The sequence below is a fragment of the Fundulus heteroclitus genome, chromosome 21 (genome assembly GCF_011125445.2).
Source record: "Fundulus heteroclitus isolate FHET01 chromosome 21, MU-UCD_Fhet_4.1, whole genome shotgun sequence".
NCBI classification, from domain to species: domain Eukaryota; kingdom Metazoa; phylum Chordata; class Actinopteri; order Cyprinodontiformes; family Fundulidae; genus Fundulus; species Fundulus heteroclitus.
The window spans coordinates 198,222-213,895 of record NC_046381.1 but is presented as its reverse complement, the minus strand read 5'-3'; the positions used below and the strand labels follow the sequence as shown (position 1 = coordinate 213,895).

Sequence of the window (15,674 nt, the reverse complement as noted above, 5' to 3'; positions counted from 1 at the left end):
GCTTCCTGTCCGCTTTTGGGTTGCTTTTAAGATTATTTTATTTGTTTTTAAGACTTTAATGGGTTGGCCCCAACTTATTTATCTGAACTGCTTAATATTCACCATCCTTCAAAATCTCAGAGATCATACACACTGTCCACCTACAATTGAATATTTTATATCTTAGGTCAAGACCCTCCTTTTCTTGTTGCGGTTTAGCTTAGCATAGACACGTTAATTCATTATCTATTTTGTGCTGATTTGTTAATGTTGAAACCTATTTCTGTAGCATTTTGTTCAACTGAGGTTCTTTTAAATGTGCTATATAAATACATTTAACATTGACAATATATGCAGTTTTGGGACGGTCCAGATGAAGTGAGCACTCCAAGAATGGATAACATTTTGCATGGGTAAAATACCACATTATCAGTTTTGTTGCACAAGCACAATGCATCCACAGTACAGCAGTTGTATTAATTATTTTTTTTGGCATTTCCAGACACCCAAAACCAGCAGCTGATCAAGTAAGAGTTGAAAATGTATAATATGTAATATTTAATGTGTGGAAATTAAGTATCTGTAATTATTTTCATTAATGATGAAATGGTGATGTGTGTTGTCTTAGTTGCTAACTGCAGTAATTTCTTAAAAACTAGGATAGAAGAAAAAACGCAGTCCAGGAAGAGGTCAAATCAGCCCAAGGTCAGACAAACTTCTATAGGTAAGCGGCATTGGAATTTCTGGCTGAACACTGAATGCCTCTTTCATTATCTTTATTTTAAACTTGTTTTTTGGATTGTCTACCTTACTTTTCACATTTGTTTATATGTACACCCCCAATCACAATGGGAAACAACTTACACAAGGAAACACTCCTGCATTTTTGGATATTTAATCATTTTTAATCATGTTAGTCATTTGTTTATGAACAAATGAATATGCCAAACATGGTGGTATTGTCTGTTATATACTAAATGTTTTTCAAAAAAACAAAGATGATTGACATCCTTTGGTAGATATGAATTTAAACTGTATATTATGTTTTTAATTTTATTTACTTAACCATCCCCTCACTGCAGAAACTACACAAATGTGTATGCACCAATTGTTATTGATAGCGAGTCTGAGCCAGAAGAACACATGGAGCACACTGCAGAAGAACGGTATGAATTAATATTGTCTAGCATCTTCTCAAATGTTCTTTGTGGATTTATTATTTGAAATAATAATACACTACATCTTTTGCAGCACAGAGGATTTGACTGCTGCAGACATTGTATCAGAACTCTCAGCAAAGATAATAAAAACATCTTGCAGCAGGTTCAATATAAATAGAGCCAATGTGTGGGATGGAGCGGTCCGCGGCTTCAAACGTGCTTCATTTGACCCATCTTATGAGTTATTAGTGAAATTTACTGATGATGAGGGGCAAACTGAGGATGCATTGGACACTGGTGGTCCCAAGCGAGAGTTCCTGACCCTCCTAATGAACTGCCTGAGAACTCGAAGAATCTTTGATGGCCCAGAGGACAGCAAATATCTCATATTTGACAGTGCAGGTAATGTTATTTAGAGAGATGTTTCTGAATTTTAACTTCTGTTTTTCTTACTAGTCCACAATAAGTATATTAAGTTTATGCAAGCCCATCTTATACATATTGGAAATGCATTATCAGCTTATGGCTTCTGCAGCTTTATTTGAAAATGTAATGAGCTTCTTGTACATCTTCATGAGAACAATGGATAATGTGGTACTAATTGGACAACAATATTGACAGCTGCAAGAGATGATGAGTACTTTCTTGCTGGGAGGATGATAGCAACATCAATAGTTCATGGTGGTCCAGGTCCTCGCTTCCTGTCCGAGATTTTCTACCAGCACCTCACAGGAGGAACCATCACTGACATTGAAGCCAAGATTGAAGATGTTAGGGATGACACCATGAGAGCTGCCCTGCTTGAGGTAGGTTGGCATGTGCAGCTAACTTGTCACATTATATTGATATTTTTTCTTCTATTAGATTACTCCTCTCACCCTCTCTCCATAGACATCTTTTTCACACTTGATAACTATTATGATCAAATCAGGTTAAATCCCTTTCCTTCTCTCCTATTAGACACTATATATGAAAACTACAACCCACAACCTAGTGGGCGCCTGTGAAACCCTTTGGACTTGTAGGTCACTGTATTCTCATTATTAACAACTGTCTATCCCCAGCTACCGTTACATCCTGTCTAAACATCCAGTAATTAATCCACGTTAAAAAAAACTCAACCATGACCCCACAGTTCCACACCATTTTAAACCAATTTCTAAACTCACATTTATATCCAAAGTCCAAAGTTATTCTCTCTTAGCTGCTGTCCCATTTGAACCTTAACATGTATTCAATTTTCAAGTCTGGTTTTAGACCTATGCATAGCAAAGAATCGGCCCAACTGGAGAAAAGTATTCACGCTTTTATTTCCTGCTTTGTTTCATTATTTAATTTCCTTATACTCAGGTACCAGTCAGTCCTCTTTGTCCCGTCTGGAATAGTTCCATAATTCTTACTGGAAAAAGAAAGATAACCAATTTCACTTGGCCTCTCTTCAATGGTTTCCATTGCAATAGCAAATTGAGTTTTTATAGCTGTTCTGTTTGTTTTCAAGGTACTTAATAGGTTTGCACCCTCATTATCTCTAACATTATGTACAGTATAGTGTTGTCTCTTTAGATACAGACACAGTTTGCAGCATATTACTTTGTTTATGATGGTTGTTGTCTACCCTAGATATCCAACGCAGCTACATTGGATGAACTACATGCGTCAGTTGACAGACATTCCAGCTTGTTGCAAACTGCCGGTTGCTTTCAGTACCCTGATGGTGTGGATGAGAAAGACAAGATCATAAAGGATTTCATGCAGTGGTACATCATTTACCGCAACCATTTCTCAATACAAAGGTAATGTTTCTGCCTAATGTAACCTAAGTTTAAAATGTTATTTTAAATTCAAATGCATTAGAATTGACATGATAAAGCAATGTTAGTACAAAGAAAGAGCTGGTGTTTCTCTAAGGGTTCAGAAAATAACCTCATAAGGCCCGTTTACACTACACTTTTTTAACCGAGCCGAGACCAGTCCGAGCTCGGTAACCGAGATAACTGTAGTGTGTAAACGGTCAGCAGACTGAACTGAACCGCGCTAAACATAATCGGACCGCGCTAACTGCAGACCAGTTCCTGAGTAGGTCTCGGCCTGTTTTTTTTTTTTTTTTTTTTTCTGGCCCGGTTATCTGATAAAGAGCGCATGAGCAGACCGCGTCATGCCCTTACAGTCAGCTGACTGTCCGCGTTTTTTCCGGCGTGTCTGGCTGCACGTCCCGATTCACACTCCATTCAGAAAAATTTCAGACATTCATAAGGAAGCTAGTATTTTTATGAATGTCTGAAATTTGTCTGAATGGAGTGTGAATCGGGACGTGCAGCCAGACACGCCGGAAAAAACGCGGACAGTCAGCTGACTGTAAGGGCATGACGCGGTCTGCTCATGCGCTCTTTATCAGATAACCGGGATAAAAAAAAAAACAGTCCGAGACCTACCCAAGAACTGTCTGCATTTAGCGCGGTCCGGTTATGTTTAGCGCGGTCCAGTTAAGTCTGCTGACCATTTACACACAAGAGTTATCTCGGTTACCGAGCTCGGACTGGTCTCGGCTCGGTTAAAGGCATACAATGCAACATTTTTCAGTTAATTAATGTGTTCCATACCGTTTTGGATGATTAAATGAGTCATTTCAGGTCGAACAAAGGTTTTCTCGGCCGCCCTGGGGGTCTGTGGGGGAAATACCGTACTTGCAATTGCAAGAGCTCACGGCCCGCACACACAGAAGTCTCGCTTTACGGCGAGAACTTCATCTGTTTTTGCCCTGCCGTGGCTGCCGCCTCGCCAAGATAGCGCTGCGGGAAGCTTGATGTTCATACCTTCACTGTGTTAGTCATTGTACTGCCGTTTTTTCGACTTTTCGTTGCGTTCGCCTGTCTGCTAAGCTCAAAACAACCGCGCCTGGCTTGACGGAGAACCCAAAAGTGTAGTGTAAACGGGCCTTAGGCAAGCTTATTTGATGTAAAATGGGATTGGTAATTAAAAGATTGAAATTGTTGGATTGTCAATTTTGACATTTTACACTGATTGGATTAACAACTTAGACTCATGTGTGATTTGTGAGCTGCTTCAATATGCTGTCGTTAGCATCTTAGAGGTAATGATTGATCTAAATGTTTTTTAGATTCAAAGATGGGCTTTCCACACTAGATGTCAATCATGCTTTGGAGCAGCATGCATCTATATTTAGGGCCTTTATGTGCTCAAGTGTGGAACAGCTGACATCTACAACATTGGAGGAACTCTTTGAGGTTCAATTCAGTGAAAAAGGCAGCACAAGACGTCAGGAAGAAACCAGAGTAGTAGGATTCTGGAGAGACTATCTTCTGGAGACAGAAGGTTTATTTTTAATTACAACAATTGTTCTCTTCTTCATATCCCTTTCAAGGCAGTTCTATTGAAATATGATATTTTTTATTTTTTCAGATAAACGAACAGGACTCTTCCTCCATGATATCCTGATGTTTGCCACAGGATTAAACACATTGCCTCCCTCTGGAATTCAGCCACGACCCAAACTGATTTTTCAGTCGACTTCTCGCTTCCCAGTCAGCAGAACCTGTGCAAACACAATCGAAATTCCGATGTCCAAGACTTACGACCAGTTTCAAAATGACATGGATTTTGGAATACAAAACTCTCCTGGTTTTGGACTCCAGTAATTATTCATTTGAAAAATGGTATCAGAAAACACTTATGTGAAAGTTGGACTCACATTCCATTACATATCAGCCATGTTCTTGAGGCTGATATAATTTTCCACACAGGACTCCCAAGTCAAGGGATGCAGCAGACCACTCCGTCTCTGCAGATCTTCAAAGTGTGCCTGAAGATGGTCATCTCCACATTGACTGTAGGTTGACTCAAATGCAAACTGGCCCAATTCCTCCTGTGTGACTGGGAACCCACAGTTAGTTCCACCAAACCTGGAAGTAAAATATGCATATCAGTTCAGGTTTAGCATTTATGTTTTCAGTTTTCCAGCGGATTGTACTGGCATGTGGGCAGCAAAAGTTTTTTGTAGTTCATGAATAAGCATAAAGTTCTGCAAAAGTTATGTTTATCCTGTATGATGTACTTGTGGGAAGTGTTAGGAGGATCAACAAGCTCTAATGCAGAGATCTTCAACAAGGGGTCTGTGACCCTAAGGGGATCTTAAGAGTTTGTGCAGGTGGCCGCTAAATTATTTTAAACATATTTTATTAATATTAAAATGTCTGAAAAAATACATTACAGTAATTTGAATCCAACATATCAAAAGCAAAGATAAATTGGTCTATTTTTGAAAAAAAAAAAATAAAAGTTTACATATTGAAGATAGGCTTACTATCTAAAAGTAACCACTATGGTAGCAATAAAGTTAAGCTTAAAGATTCCCTGTGCCTTCCACATGTACATTTAACTTTAACAAATGATGTATAAATAATATCCATTTATGTATACAATATATGCTATAGGGGTCCCTACTCAGTCTCTTTTTCAGCTAAGGGGTCCCTGGACTAAAAAACGTTCAAGGTGACTGCTCTAATAGCATTATTGTACTTTAAGTTTTGTTTAGCAAATTTTGGAACAAATCTTTGAAAATAAAGTAACTTTTTGTCAAACCAAAAAAAAGATTATTATGATTATTATTATATGACAGATTAATTTTTAGAATCTTCATTTTTAGGGAAAATTATTTGTACTAAAAGCTATTCAATGTGCAACTGAATGTACTTGCTTTTCAGACAGTAACTAGAAGAAAATGTGATTAAAAAGGAAGAATCTGTTTTGATTGAAGAAAAAACAACAACCTGTGAGGCAGGTTGTACATGACATCCGGTTTACCAGATGGACAGCGAGACTGGTTAACAGGTCTGATGGAATGCGTGTTCCACTTTTCCCTGCATTCATCAAGGTCCCTCTGTAGCACACCTAGGAACACGAACCGGATAAGACATGTGTCCTCCCGACTGCCACTGAAGAGATGTCTCTCCCTCAAGTCATTCATGAGGTCAATCCAGAATTGAGACCTGAACACAGACATTAGAGATGTAGTTTAAGGTGATGCAGATCCATGTTATGGATTTAAAATTTCACATTTCAATGATCATTATAAAACTGTAAACCTGAAGTGCCATAGAAATAGTAAGTAAATGGGGTCTCTTAGTTTTAAGTGGTGAGAAAAAAAAGGAAAGTCTAAAGTTATACTTCTATGATGTATGCGTGAGAAGTGTTTAGAGTAACAACATGCATCACTTAAGATTTACAGAATTTTACATTTTGTTTTTGTTGAGTCCAGTCACAAGCAATTAGTTTCAGAAGTAATCAGAAATATTTAAATTCAATGACTACATAATATGTTCATTACTAGTGCTGTAAATACATTCAAAATGTTAAGGACCACACCTTTGTTTTCGGAAGTATGACCACCAGCTTTCGATCCGTTGGTTTGCGGTTGAGGAGCCATACATATGACTGGCAGCCCCAGCAAAACCATCAGTGTGTTTTGATCTTAAGGCACACTGGATTGCCACCATTGTTCCATTTTCTGTACCACAATCTGTGCGAAGCTGCATTGGTATGATACCACATTCTGAGACACAATGCAGATAGTTTTGTGCAATGACCCCAGGATCATTGTTGCTTGCTCCACACACCAACCACAGTACTTTGCGGGAGTAGCCATCTATACAGCCACTAATGGCCAAACCATATGGTTTTAATTTGTCATAACCATCAACATGCCAGACATGGTTTGGTCCACGGGAGCTGTAAACTCTTCTCACAAATCTTCGTCTTGCACGAAGTTGAACTCCTGAGGGATCAAGCTCTCTCGTCAATGCCATGACATCATCCCTTCTCACTGTGAGAGAGTACTTCTGGCGCAATGTCTGCCACATGGATCGGTAGCCATAATGCTGGCCTGGACCCTTGAGCTCTTCTTGTATGGCAGCACGGACAGTATTAAGAGGAGAGAAATGTATTTTCCTGGACAATGAAAAACTTTTCAATTTACTCTTTAGAGAGCGAAGGCTCATTTTAACATTATGAATTGTTGCCAGGAAATCCAAAATTTCATCGTAGCTGTAGCCATCATAGAAATACTTTCTAATCAGATCCTCTTCTGTGGGGCTGTCTGACGCTGACCCTGACAAACATAAAGGGAGAAAAAGATTAAAAAGTAAAATTCTCTATAAGGACAGTCTCCATAACATCATCTGGTTTACAGTGAAGATATTCAGATGCAGTCTGCCATCTCCTCGGGACTACAAATTCCAAAACCAGGAGTGCAGGAAAATTAGGGCAGATCCCTACCACCCTGGTCATCTGTTTTAAGCCCTTTCCTCTGGTAAAAGGTCGAGGTCTGCCATCAACCAAAACCTCATGCTATAAGAACTATTTCTTGCCCATGGCAGTGAGACTCAAACTCTCCTTGCCCCTAATTGGCACAAAATCTTATTCAGATTTAATTCTATGTACCAAGAACTACTACATTATTATCGAAGCTCTTAAAATGTTAAAATAAATCAGTCAAATATAATCATGACCTCTACATATTTTCAAACAAAATATGTATGAGCTATTGTATGTAGCTACTAATTAGTATTGAAAACAGTGTGGTGTGTTGAACCACAGGGTTCAGTCCTTGGACCAATTCTCTTTACTATATATATGCTTCCGATAGGCAAAATTATCAGACAGCATGGGATTAATTTCCACTGTTATGCTGATGATACTCAGCTATATTTATCCATAAATCCTGATGAATCCAATCAATTACTTCGACTGCAGTCATGTCTTGATGACATCAAAAGCTGGATGACTTTAAATTTCCTGCATCTAAATTCTGACAAGACCGAAGTTTTAATCTTTGGGCCAGAGTCCTCAAAAAATAAACTTCTTAACCAATCACTTAATCTGGGTGGCATTAAACTGGCCTCTGGTAATAAAGTAAAAAATCTTGGTGTTATTTTTGACCAAGACATGTCATTTAAATCCCATATTAAACAGGTTTCCAGAGTTTCCTTTTTTCACCTCCGGAATATCGCCAAAATTAGAAACATTCTGTCCAGGAGTGATGCTGAAAAACTGGTCCATGCATTTGTTACTTCAAGGCTGGACTATTGTAATTCTTTACTATCAGGAAGTCCACAACATGCAGTTCAAAGCCTTCAGCTGATCCAAAATGCTGCAGCAAGAGTTCTGATGAAAATCAACAAGAGGGATCATATTTCTCCAATTTTAGCTTCCCTTCATTGGCTTCCTGTTAAATCAAGAATAGAATTTAAAATTCTTCTTCTAACGTATAAAGCCCTTCATAATCAAACTCCATCATATATCAGAGCTCTGATTACCCCGTATGTTCCTAACAGAGCACTTCGCTCTCAGACCGCAGGTCTGCTGGTGGTTCCTAGAGTCTCTAAAAGTAGAATGGGAGGCAGATCCTTTAGCTATCAGGCTCCTCTCCTGTGGAACCAACTCCCAGTTTTGGTCCGTGAGGCAGACACCGTGTCTACTTTTAAGACTAGGCTTAAAACTTTTCTTTTTGACAAAAATTATAACTAGTGGCTCATGTTACTCTCAGCTACCTTTATAGTTTTACTGCTATAGGCTTAGGTTACTGGAGTATATCAGGATCTAATTTTCTCACTATATTGAGTTCTACTGTTCCTCAATTATGCATTATGTGTTGTCATTTCTGCTTTAACTTTCTGTTCTCTCTCTTTTCTCTTCATAGTAGGTACACCTGGTCTGGCGTTCTGTTAACTGTGACATCATCCAGAGAAGACGGCTCACCCGCTATTACCATCTAATGTAGAACAGATTACTAGATCAATGTGTGCTTCTGTGCTTTTTTGTTTCTCTTGTTGTGTCTCTGTTCTGTCTTCTGTAACCCCAGTCGGTCGAGGCAGATGACCGTTCATACTGAGCCCGGTTCTGCCGGAGGTTTTTTTTCCCGTTAATGGGTGGTTTTTCTTCCCACTGTCGCTTCATGCTTGCTCAGTATGAGGGATTGCAGCAAAGCCATGTACAATGCAGATGACTCTTCCTGTGGCTCTACGGTTCCCCAGGAGTGAATGCTGCTTGTCGGGACTTTGATGCAATCAACTGGTTTCCTTATATAGGACATTTTTGACCAATCTGTATAATCTGACCCAATCTGTATAATATGATTGAACTTGACTTTGTAAAGTGCCTTGAGATGACATGTTTCATGATTTGGCGCTATATAAATAAAATAGAATTGAATTGAATTGAATTGTTTTGCGAACAAAAATACATATAATCAATCTACTTACTGTTGTCTTCAGCTTGGGACAAAAACTGTACATTTTTGCCACATGAGCCACAAAACACTTGAACAGTGCTCTGGTGTTGGCCACAGAAGGGACAAAACATGGAAGTCTGAAATATTGACATTGATATGGTGAATTAAATTGGTCAACTAAATAACAAACAAATATTACATATAGCGATCATGACTAAATAAAGAGAAAGGTTACATCAGAGGAATGTGAAATGTTGTTTATTGTCTGCTGATCTTATATCTCTGTATATTAATGTTTACCCACTGTTTTGTTTAATTATTTCACCTCTCTCTCTTTCTTTCCTTGTCACCAGCTTCCCCTGAGCTTTATTTCTTCTTGAGCATATCTAATACTCCTTTCTCTTATGCAAAGTTACCTCGCTGATCAATACAGTATTCCATAATTTGTAGATACGATTCAGAGAAGAGGACACGTACGTTAATGCAATCAAAACACTCAGGTGCCCAGTTAAGTAGTTAGTTAAATTGTATGAAAGATCAGGCACACAGTGTTGTCACTAGCAAACTATTGTAGAAGTCAGTCTCAACACAGAAGCAAACTACATAAACCTGTTGCTCTGTTAAAATACTGTAAAAGTGGAGGGCCAAATATTAAAATGAATACTAACCTTGTTATGTCGTCTCTATCTCCACTTTTGGTCCCGTTTCAAAACAAACCTCCCATGTGCTCTCTCTCTCTCTGTCGTCAGTGGGGTCGAAAATCAACTGTTCCACTTAGTGCTCCCCCTAGAGGCCTGGAGCACTTCCGTTGTGGAGTTGGTTTTCTTTTTGAATCCAGTTTATGTACATGCAGCGCGTTTGCTGAATGCCGCGCGTTTGCTGAATGCCGCACAGGTGTTGTCAAATTGATGAAGTTGGTTTTCTTTTTGAATCGCGTTTATGTATATGCAGCGCGTTTGCTGAATGCCGCACAGGTGTTGTCAAATTGATGAAGTTGGTTTTCTTTTTGCATCGCGTTTATGTATATGCAGCGCGTTTGCTGAATGCCGCACAGGTGTTGTCAAATTGATGAAGTTGGTTTTCTTTTTGAATCGCGTTTATGTATATGCAGCGCGTTTGCTGAATGCCGCACAGGTGTTGTCAAATTGATGAAGTTGGTTTTCTTTTTGAATCGCGTTTTCTTTTTGAATCGCGTTTATGTATATGCAGCGCGTTTGCTGAAGTTGCAGGGCGTTTGCACCTGTCGGCCACCGTACAATTCTGACACCCTTGCCTCCAAAGCTACAAAAACACTACATTTATTACATGTACCATCATCACTAAAGGAGGCAGAGGAATAACTGAACATCTGACACAGAGAGCAGCAGATAGGAGACTTAGTCAGACACGGAGAAGCCATTATGAGGCTAAGGCTTGGCTAGCGCTAGGCTAACGCTAGGCTAAAGCTAGGCTAACGCCCTATTATCACGCCAAAGAACAAACCGTGTGAAACACGAGGAGTTCCCAAACGTGATGAGCAGCCACAGACAATGTTTTAAAAGTGCTTATGTTTGGAAACAGATGTTACAGCAAAGAGGTTTAAAGATAAAAAGCGAGAGAGCCTGGAGCAAAGCTCCGTCGTTCACACAGCAACAACAGGAAGTGACAGAATACGCCTTACCGCAAACAGGAAGTCCGTAACTTTCCTCATCAACGTTGCGACACTTGTTGAGAACATGCTTTTACATGTTGGGTAGCAGAGTGGACTGTGGGGTGTACCAGGTAAAAACTTGCAAGATGCTCTCTACCAGCTTTGGTTGGAGGCAGTGGGATGGTGTGGGACATCATCTCCCTCACTAGAAAATCGTTGGAGACAGTGTCAGTGCAGAGATACCAAAACTAAATTCTCTTCAACATTAGTTTGGGAATCCCCCCCCCCCCCCCCCCCAATCTCCACTTTAAGGGACCAAGCAGTCATCAAAGACGACAATTCTCGCACCCACAGAACAGGCCAGGGTTTATCAGAGACTCCAGATAGGATGCAATGGTCAAACAAGTTATGCTGTTCCTACCAGAGTGACCCACCCCCCCCCCCCCCCCCCCCCCCCCCCACACACACACACACACACACTGGCTGACTTGTGAAGAACGGGATGTCATTACACAGCGGTGTGACCAGGACGAAGAGGAGGAGGTGACAGGGTCTGTGTACCGTTCTCCCACACGCTACCTATCTCTTTGTAAAAATAATAAATTGTTAAATTGCCTAAAATGTCTAACTTCTTCCAACTTTAATCACTGAATCTAATGAACGCTAAGAACATGAGGCAATAGCAGGATAGGCTCTTTGGCATTGGTTATAGAGGATTTAGTTTTTATGGGCACAAGCCACATCCTCTACTTTGCTGCTCAAGACATTTCACTTATAGACGTGGTACCATTAAAGGAGGAATGGACGCTTTCCTACAGTATAAGATTTATGGCCAGGAGGCATTCTTACAACAGAACATTTTGTAGACACAATACACATTTTCTTCTTGCTCTGACTTTTGGTTTACCATGGCATCAGTGATGAGCTTTGTTTCTCATTGATAGTAAGCCATCGTAGCTTTGGTTAGAGTGAGGAGTGAGAGACGGATTCTCTTTTAGGAGTGATGTGAAATCTAACACACACTGACGGAGAGCAGGATTAATAATTTGAGTTGCCATTTTTATCATTTATCTACTTTAGAAATTTAAGAAAGTTAAGCTAGTACTAATGTTCTCTCTTGTGGTTCAGGGCAAGGTCTTTACAGACAAATTGAACACTTAAAATTGAAAAATGTTAAGTGCAACACAAATTATTTTGCTTTTATTAACTTTGCTTTTTGCTTGCACTTTAAGGTGAATTATAAATAGTACTACAACTGGGAACCACTATTCGCTAAATGAGGCGAAATACAGAAAGCTTGTCTAAGGAAGCTGTGTGTGACCCATGTCTAGTTCATGTTACTCAGTTATGAGATTTCATCCCCAAAAATTAGAATGTCTTTCAATATAATAAGTCATTTGAGCGAAACAAATATGAGAAAAAACTGTTTTTTTCCAGATCAAAAATAATTTAGAGATCCAATTTCCTCATTAAGACTAATTTTTCTTTATTGAAATACTGCATGTTTAGTTTTTTTGTAGGTGAAACAAACAAACTAACAAAGAAACATCATGTCCAAACTTCTGGCAAACATCGCAAAAAGGTTTGGACACCTCTGTTTCACCTGGAGGTAAAAAAAATGACTGCTCGCTTTGTCCAACCTAAAAGGCCAAAACTCACAAAACACACAAAATAGAAACAAAGAGATATGTGAGGCTTGAACAAACAAATGTTTTTACTTAAAATATAACTCAAACAACGAAGAATTTCCATCGGCTGATTCAAACAACAATATAAATTCACACTTTTACGATCCTAAAGCATCTCATGGCTGGCTGTGTGTATTTCAGCTGTACAATACACCGTTCATTATTTCAATTAAAACAGGGGTGAAAAAAAGGAAAATCAAGATGGAAAGACGCTTCGTTAATTCCCACAGAGTCCAGGTTCTGGATCTTTAGAACCAACAGGGGAGACGGCGCTTAAAGCCTAATTAAAAACACCAACAACTGAGAAACTTCTACAAACCACAGAGCTAACAGGCGGTCCAGTCACCTCAAGTGTGTCTACGGGACGCTAAGAAAAACACAATCAGTTGTCTAAAAACGATCCACAGTGACGTCCAGAACGTTCTTTAAGAGAACATGACCAAAACAGAAAGAGGTGGCAGTTTTTACAACCAACAGAGAGCTGGCGGAAAAAGTATATCCACTTTGAGTTTCCGTCATTGAAGAACAAAAACACACAGACAGACCAGTTTATGGATCTCCTTCTTGCCCTCTTTGTTCATCGGCATTACTCCCCTTTGCTCTGCTGTCGTCTGATTCGCCCGGGATGTTACGTTTAGTCTCCCCTCCTCAGACGTCTCCGTCCCTGAGGAGGAGCGGGGCCAGCGAGGACGGGGGAGGGGGGGAGGAGGAGGTCCGAGCGGCCTCCCTCAGCCGCAGGAGATAACAGTGAAGCGTTTGGAGATGCAGGACATATTGTGCAGGACGATTCCCAACAGGAACAGCAGCACACATGCCACCAAAATGACCGTGCAAACGCCGGACCACGTGGAACCCTTTCCTCCCCCCACGGGGCCGGGGCCCCTCCTCTCGCCTTCGCTCCCGTCTAGCCCAATGGCCTCCAGACCCACAGCCAGGCCCAGAGGCTGCTGCTCGGGCACCGTCACTACCGTCACCCCCTTCTGCTGGCCGCCGGGCAGGAAGCGGCACCCCAGGTCCCCCGGCAGGCCAAGGGCCCGCTCCTTGGTGACGGGCAGCGGCAGCATGTAGCAGCCGTTGCTGGGCAGGCGGATGAAGACGGGCGTGTGCTCCGAGGCGTGAGGGATGGCGATGACGGTAATGATGTCCGGGTCGTCCGGGAGCTGAGAGACGGACAGGCCGGGGGGCAGTTTGGTGACTCCCCGGCACCACGGGCAGCGGATCTCCTTCTGGGTGCTGCGCATCTGGGTCAGACACACCGAGCAGCAGGTGTGTCTGCAGTCCAGGAGTTTGGGCCGCCGCCGGGGGCTGTAGTAGTTAAAGCAGATCTGGCACTCCAGGATCGAGTCCTGGGAAAGAGTCTCCATTTTGGAAAGGTCCATTCAGGTACCGACAGCGCAGGAAAATGGAATTAGCCTTAAGAGAACAGAAACGACGTGGAGCAGGTTCTGATGCTCAGCAATCCACCGTGGTCCACAGCTCTAACGGGATGTCAACGCTTTTCAATTGGCTGTATGGCCCATCTGCAACAGAAGAACAACAAACACTGGTCTTGAGAAACTGGAAACTACTAAAGATCCACTTTTCACACTGAAGTAGTGGTTGACGACAGATAAAACTTGGACATTTTAGACACTGTTGGGATTAATGTTTATACTTCATTAACCGATTTATCTTGTTATGATGTAGTAATGTAAGTTTCTGATATAATCATATTACTCACATGATAGCTTAATCATGTCTGTGCAAAGAAACAGAAGATGCTCTGTTTCTTCCCTTCCTGAAACAAGAAGACTCCGCTACAAGATTATGTGCTGACTGAACGTGATTACTCAGCTGTGTATCTTTGTTGACAACTGAGTCATGTAACTAGGGAAACGCCCCAAACTTAATAAAACCGAGGAGAACGCTGAGACCGGCAGAGTGGGTTGGAGATTGTAACTGTACGGTCTCTTCCTACTCTCCTCGCGAACCAAAACAAACTAATTGTCTTTGTGTCTTTCTTTCCCTGTGTAGTATAATGTTCTAGGTGCTTAGACCTGACAGACACATTGAACCAAAAGACACAGTAAACCTTACTTTGGAAAGGATAATGCAGGCTGACATTCCGCTTCTAGATTAACCGGTCCATAAACCAGACCTAAACTCTACTGAACATATACTATACTTAAAGGTGACTTTGTCCCAGGTTTGTTTGACTATTTTGTTTCCTTGTAGAAAAATATTGATCCATTGACCACAGTGACAAGAATTATGCTCGGAGGAATCAAGGTGGGGCTTTCAAACCTAAAAACACTATACTGTGAATTCCAACAAAAGGTTAAAAAACAAAACAACTGGACTTTTTTCCGAAGTTTGAAGACGTTTCGCTTCCCATCCAGAAAGCTTTCTCAATTCAAACGACTCCCCGGTGCAAAGGGGGGGGACCAGTTTCGGTTTATTTGTATGTTACCTAAGCCATAACAAGGCCTTTCTGGGCAATAATATAAAGCTTGGAGCTCCACATTACTCAGACATTTTAATTGAGAAAGCTTTCTGGATGGGAATTGAAACGTCTTCTAACTCTAATGGAAAAAAGTCCAGTTGTTCATGACCTGGATGACAGATCCTTCACCAGCGCTATACTGTGAATTATGGTAACGGCAGTTTTAATGGTACACTGGGCAAAGTGGATGGTTCAACGAAGGAAACCTGCCCCCAAAATTATTCTGCTTCACCTGAAATGAAGAGCTAGACAGTTAAAACATAGATATTTACTTGGTTGATCACCCAGGTGGCAAGCAACAGCCAGCATTAAGTGTCTCAAAGCACCCTTTACAACAGCTGTGTACATGGAAGCAAAACAACAAATTTAAATTAACCCTGCTAAGAGATTAGGTCAAATATTCAGGCAGTTATACCAAAACTGGAGTGTTTCTCTGCAATTTTCTAATAGATTATTTAACCACAACATGAGTGGGGCTGTATGGACATAT

At 40.7% G+C, this 15,674-nt stretch overlaps 1 protein-coding gene across 1 annotated transcript in view; it reads right to left on the bottom strand.

The window, feature by feature from the left end:
* Positions 1–12,704: 12,704 nt before the first annotated feature.
* Positions 12,705–15,674, bottom strand: part of rnf152 (ring finger protein 152) — a 65,950-nt gene continuing 62,980 nt past the window's right edge. Inside the window, exon 3 of the mRNA XM_012882583.3 lies at positions 12,705–14,222. Coding sequence (XP_012738037.2) covers positions 13,431–14,081 — 651 coding nt within the window. The 5' untranslated portion in view covers positions 14,082–14,222 and the 3' untranslated portion in view covers positions 12,705–13,430. The remainder of the gene's footprint in view (positions 14,223–15,674) is intronic.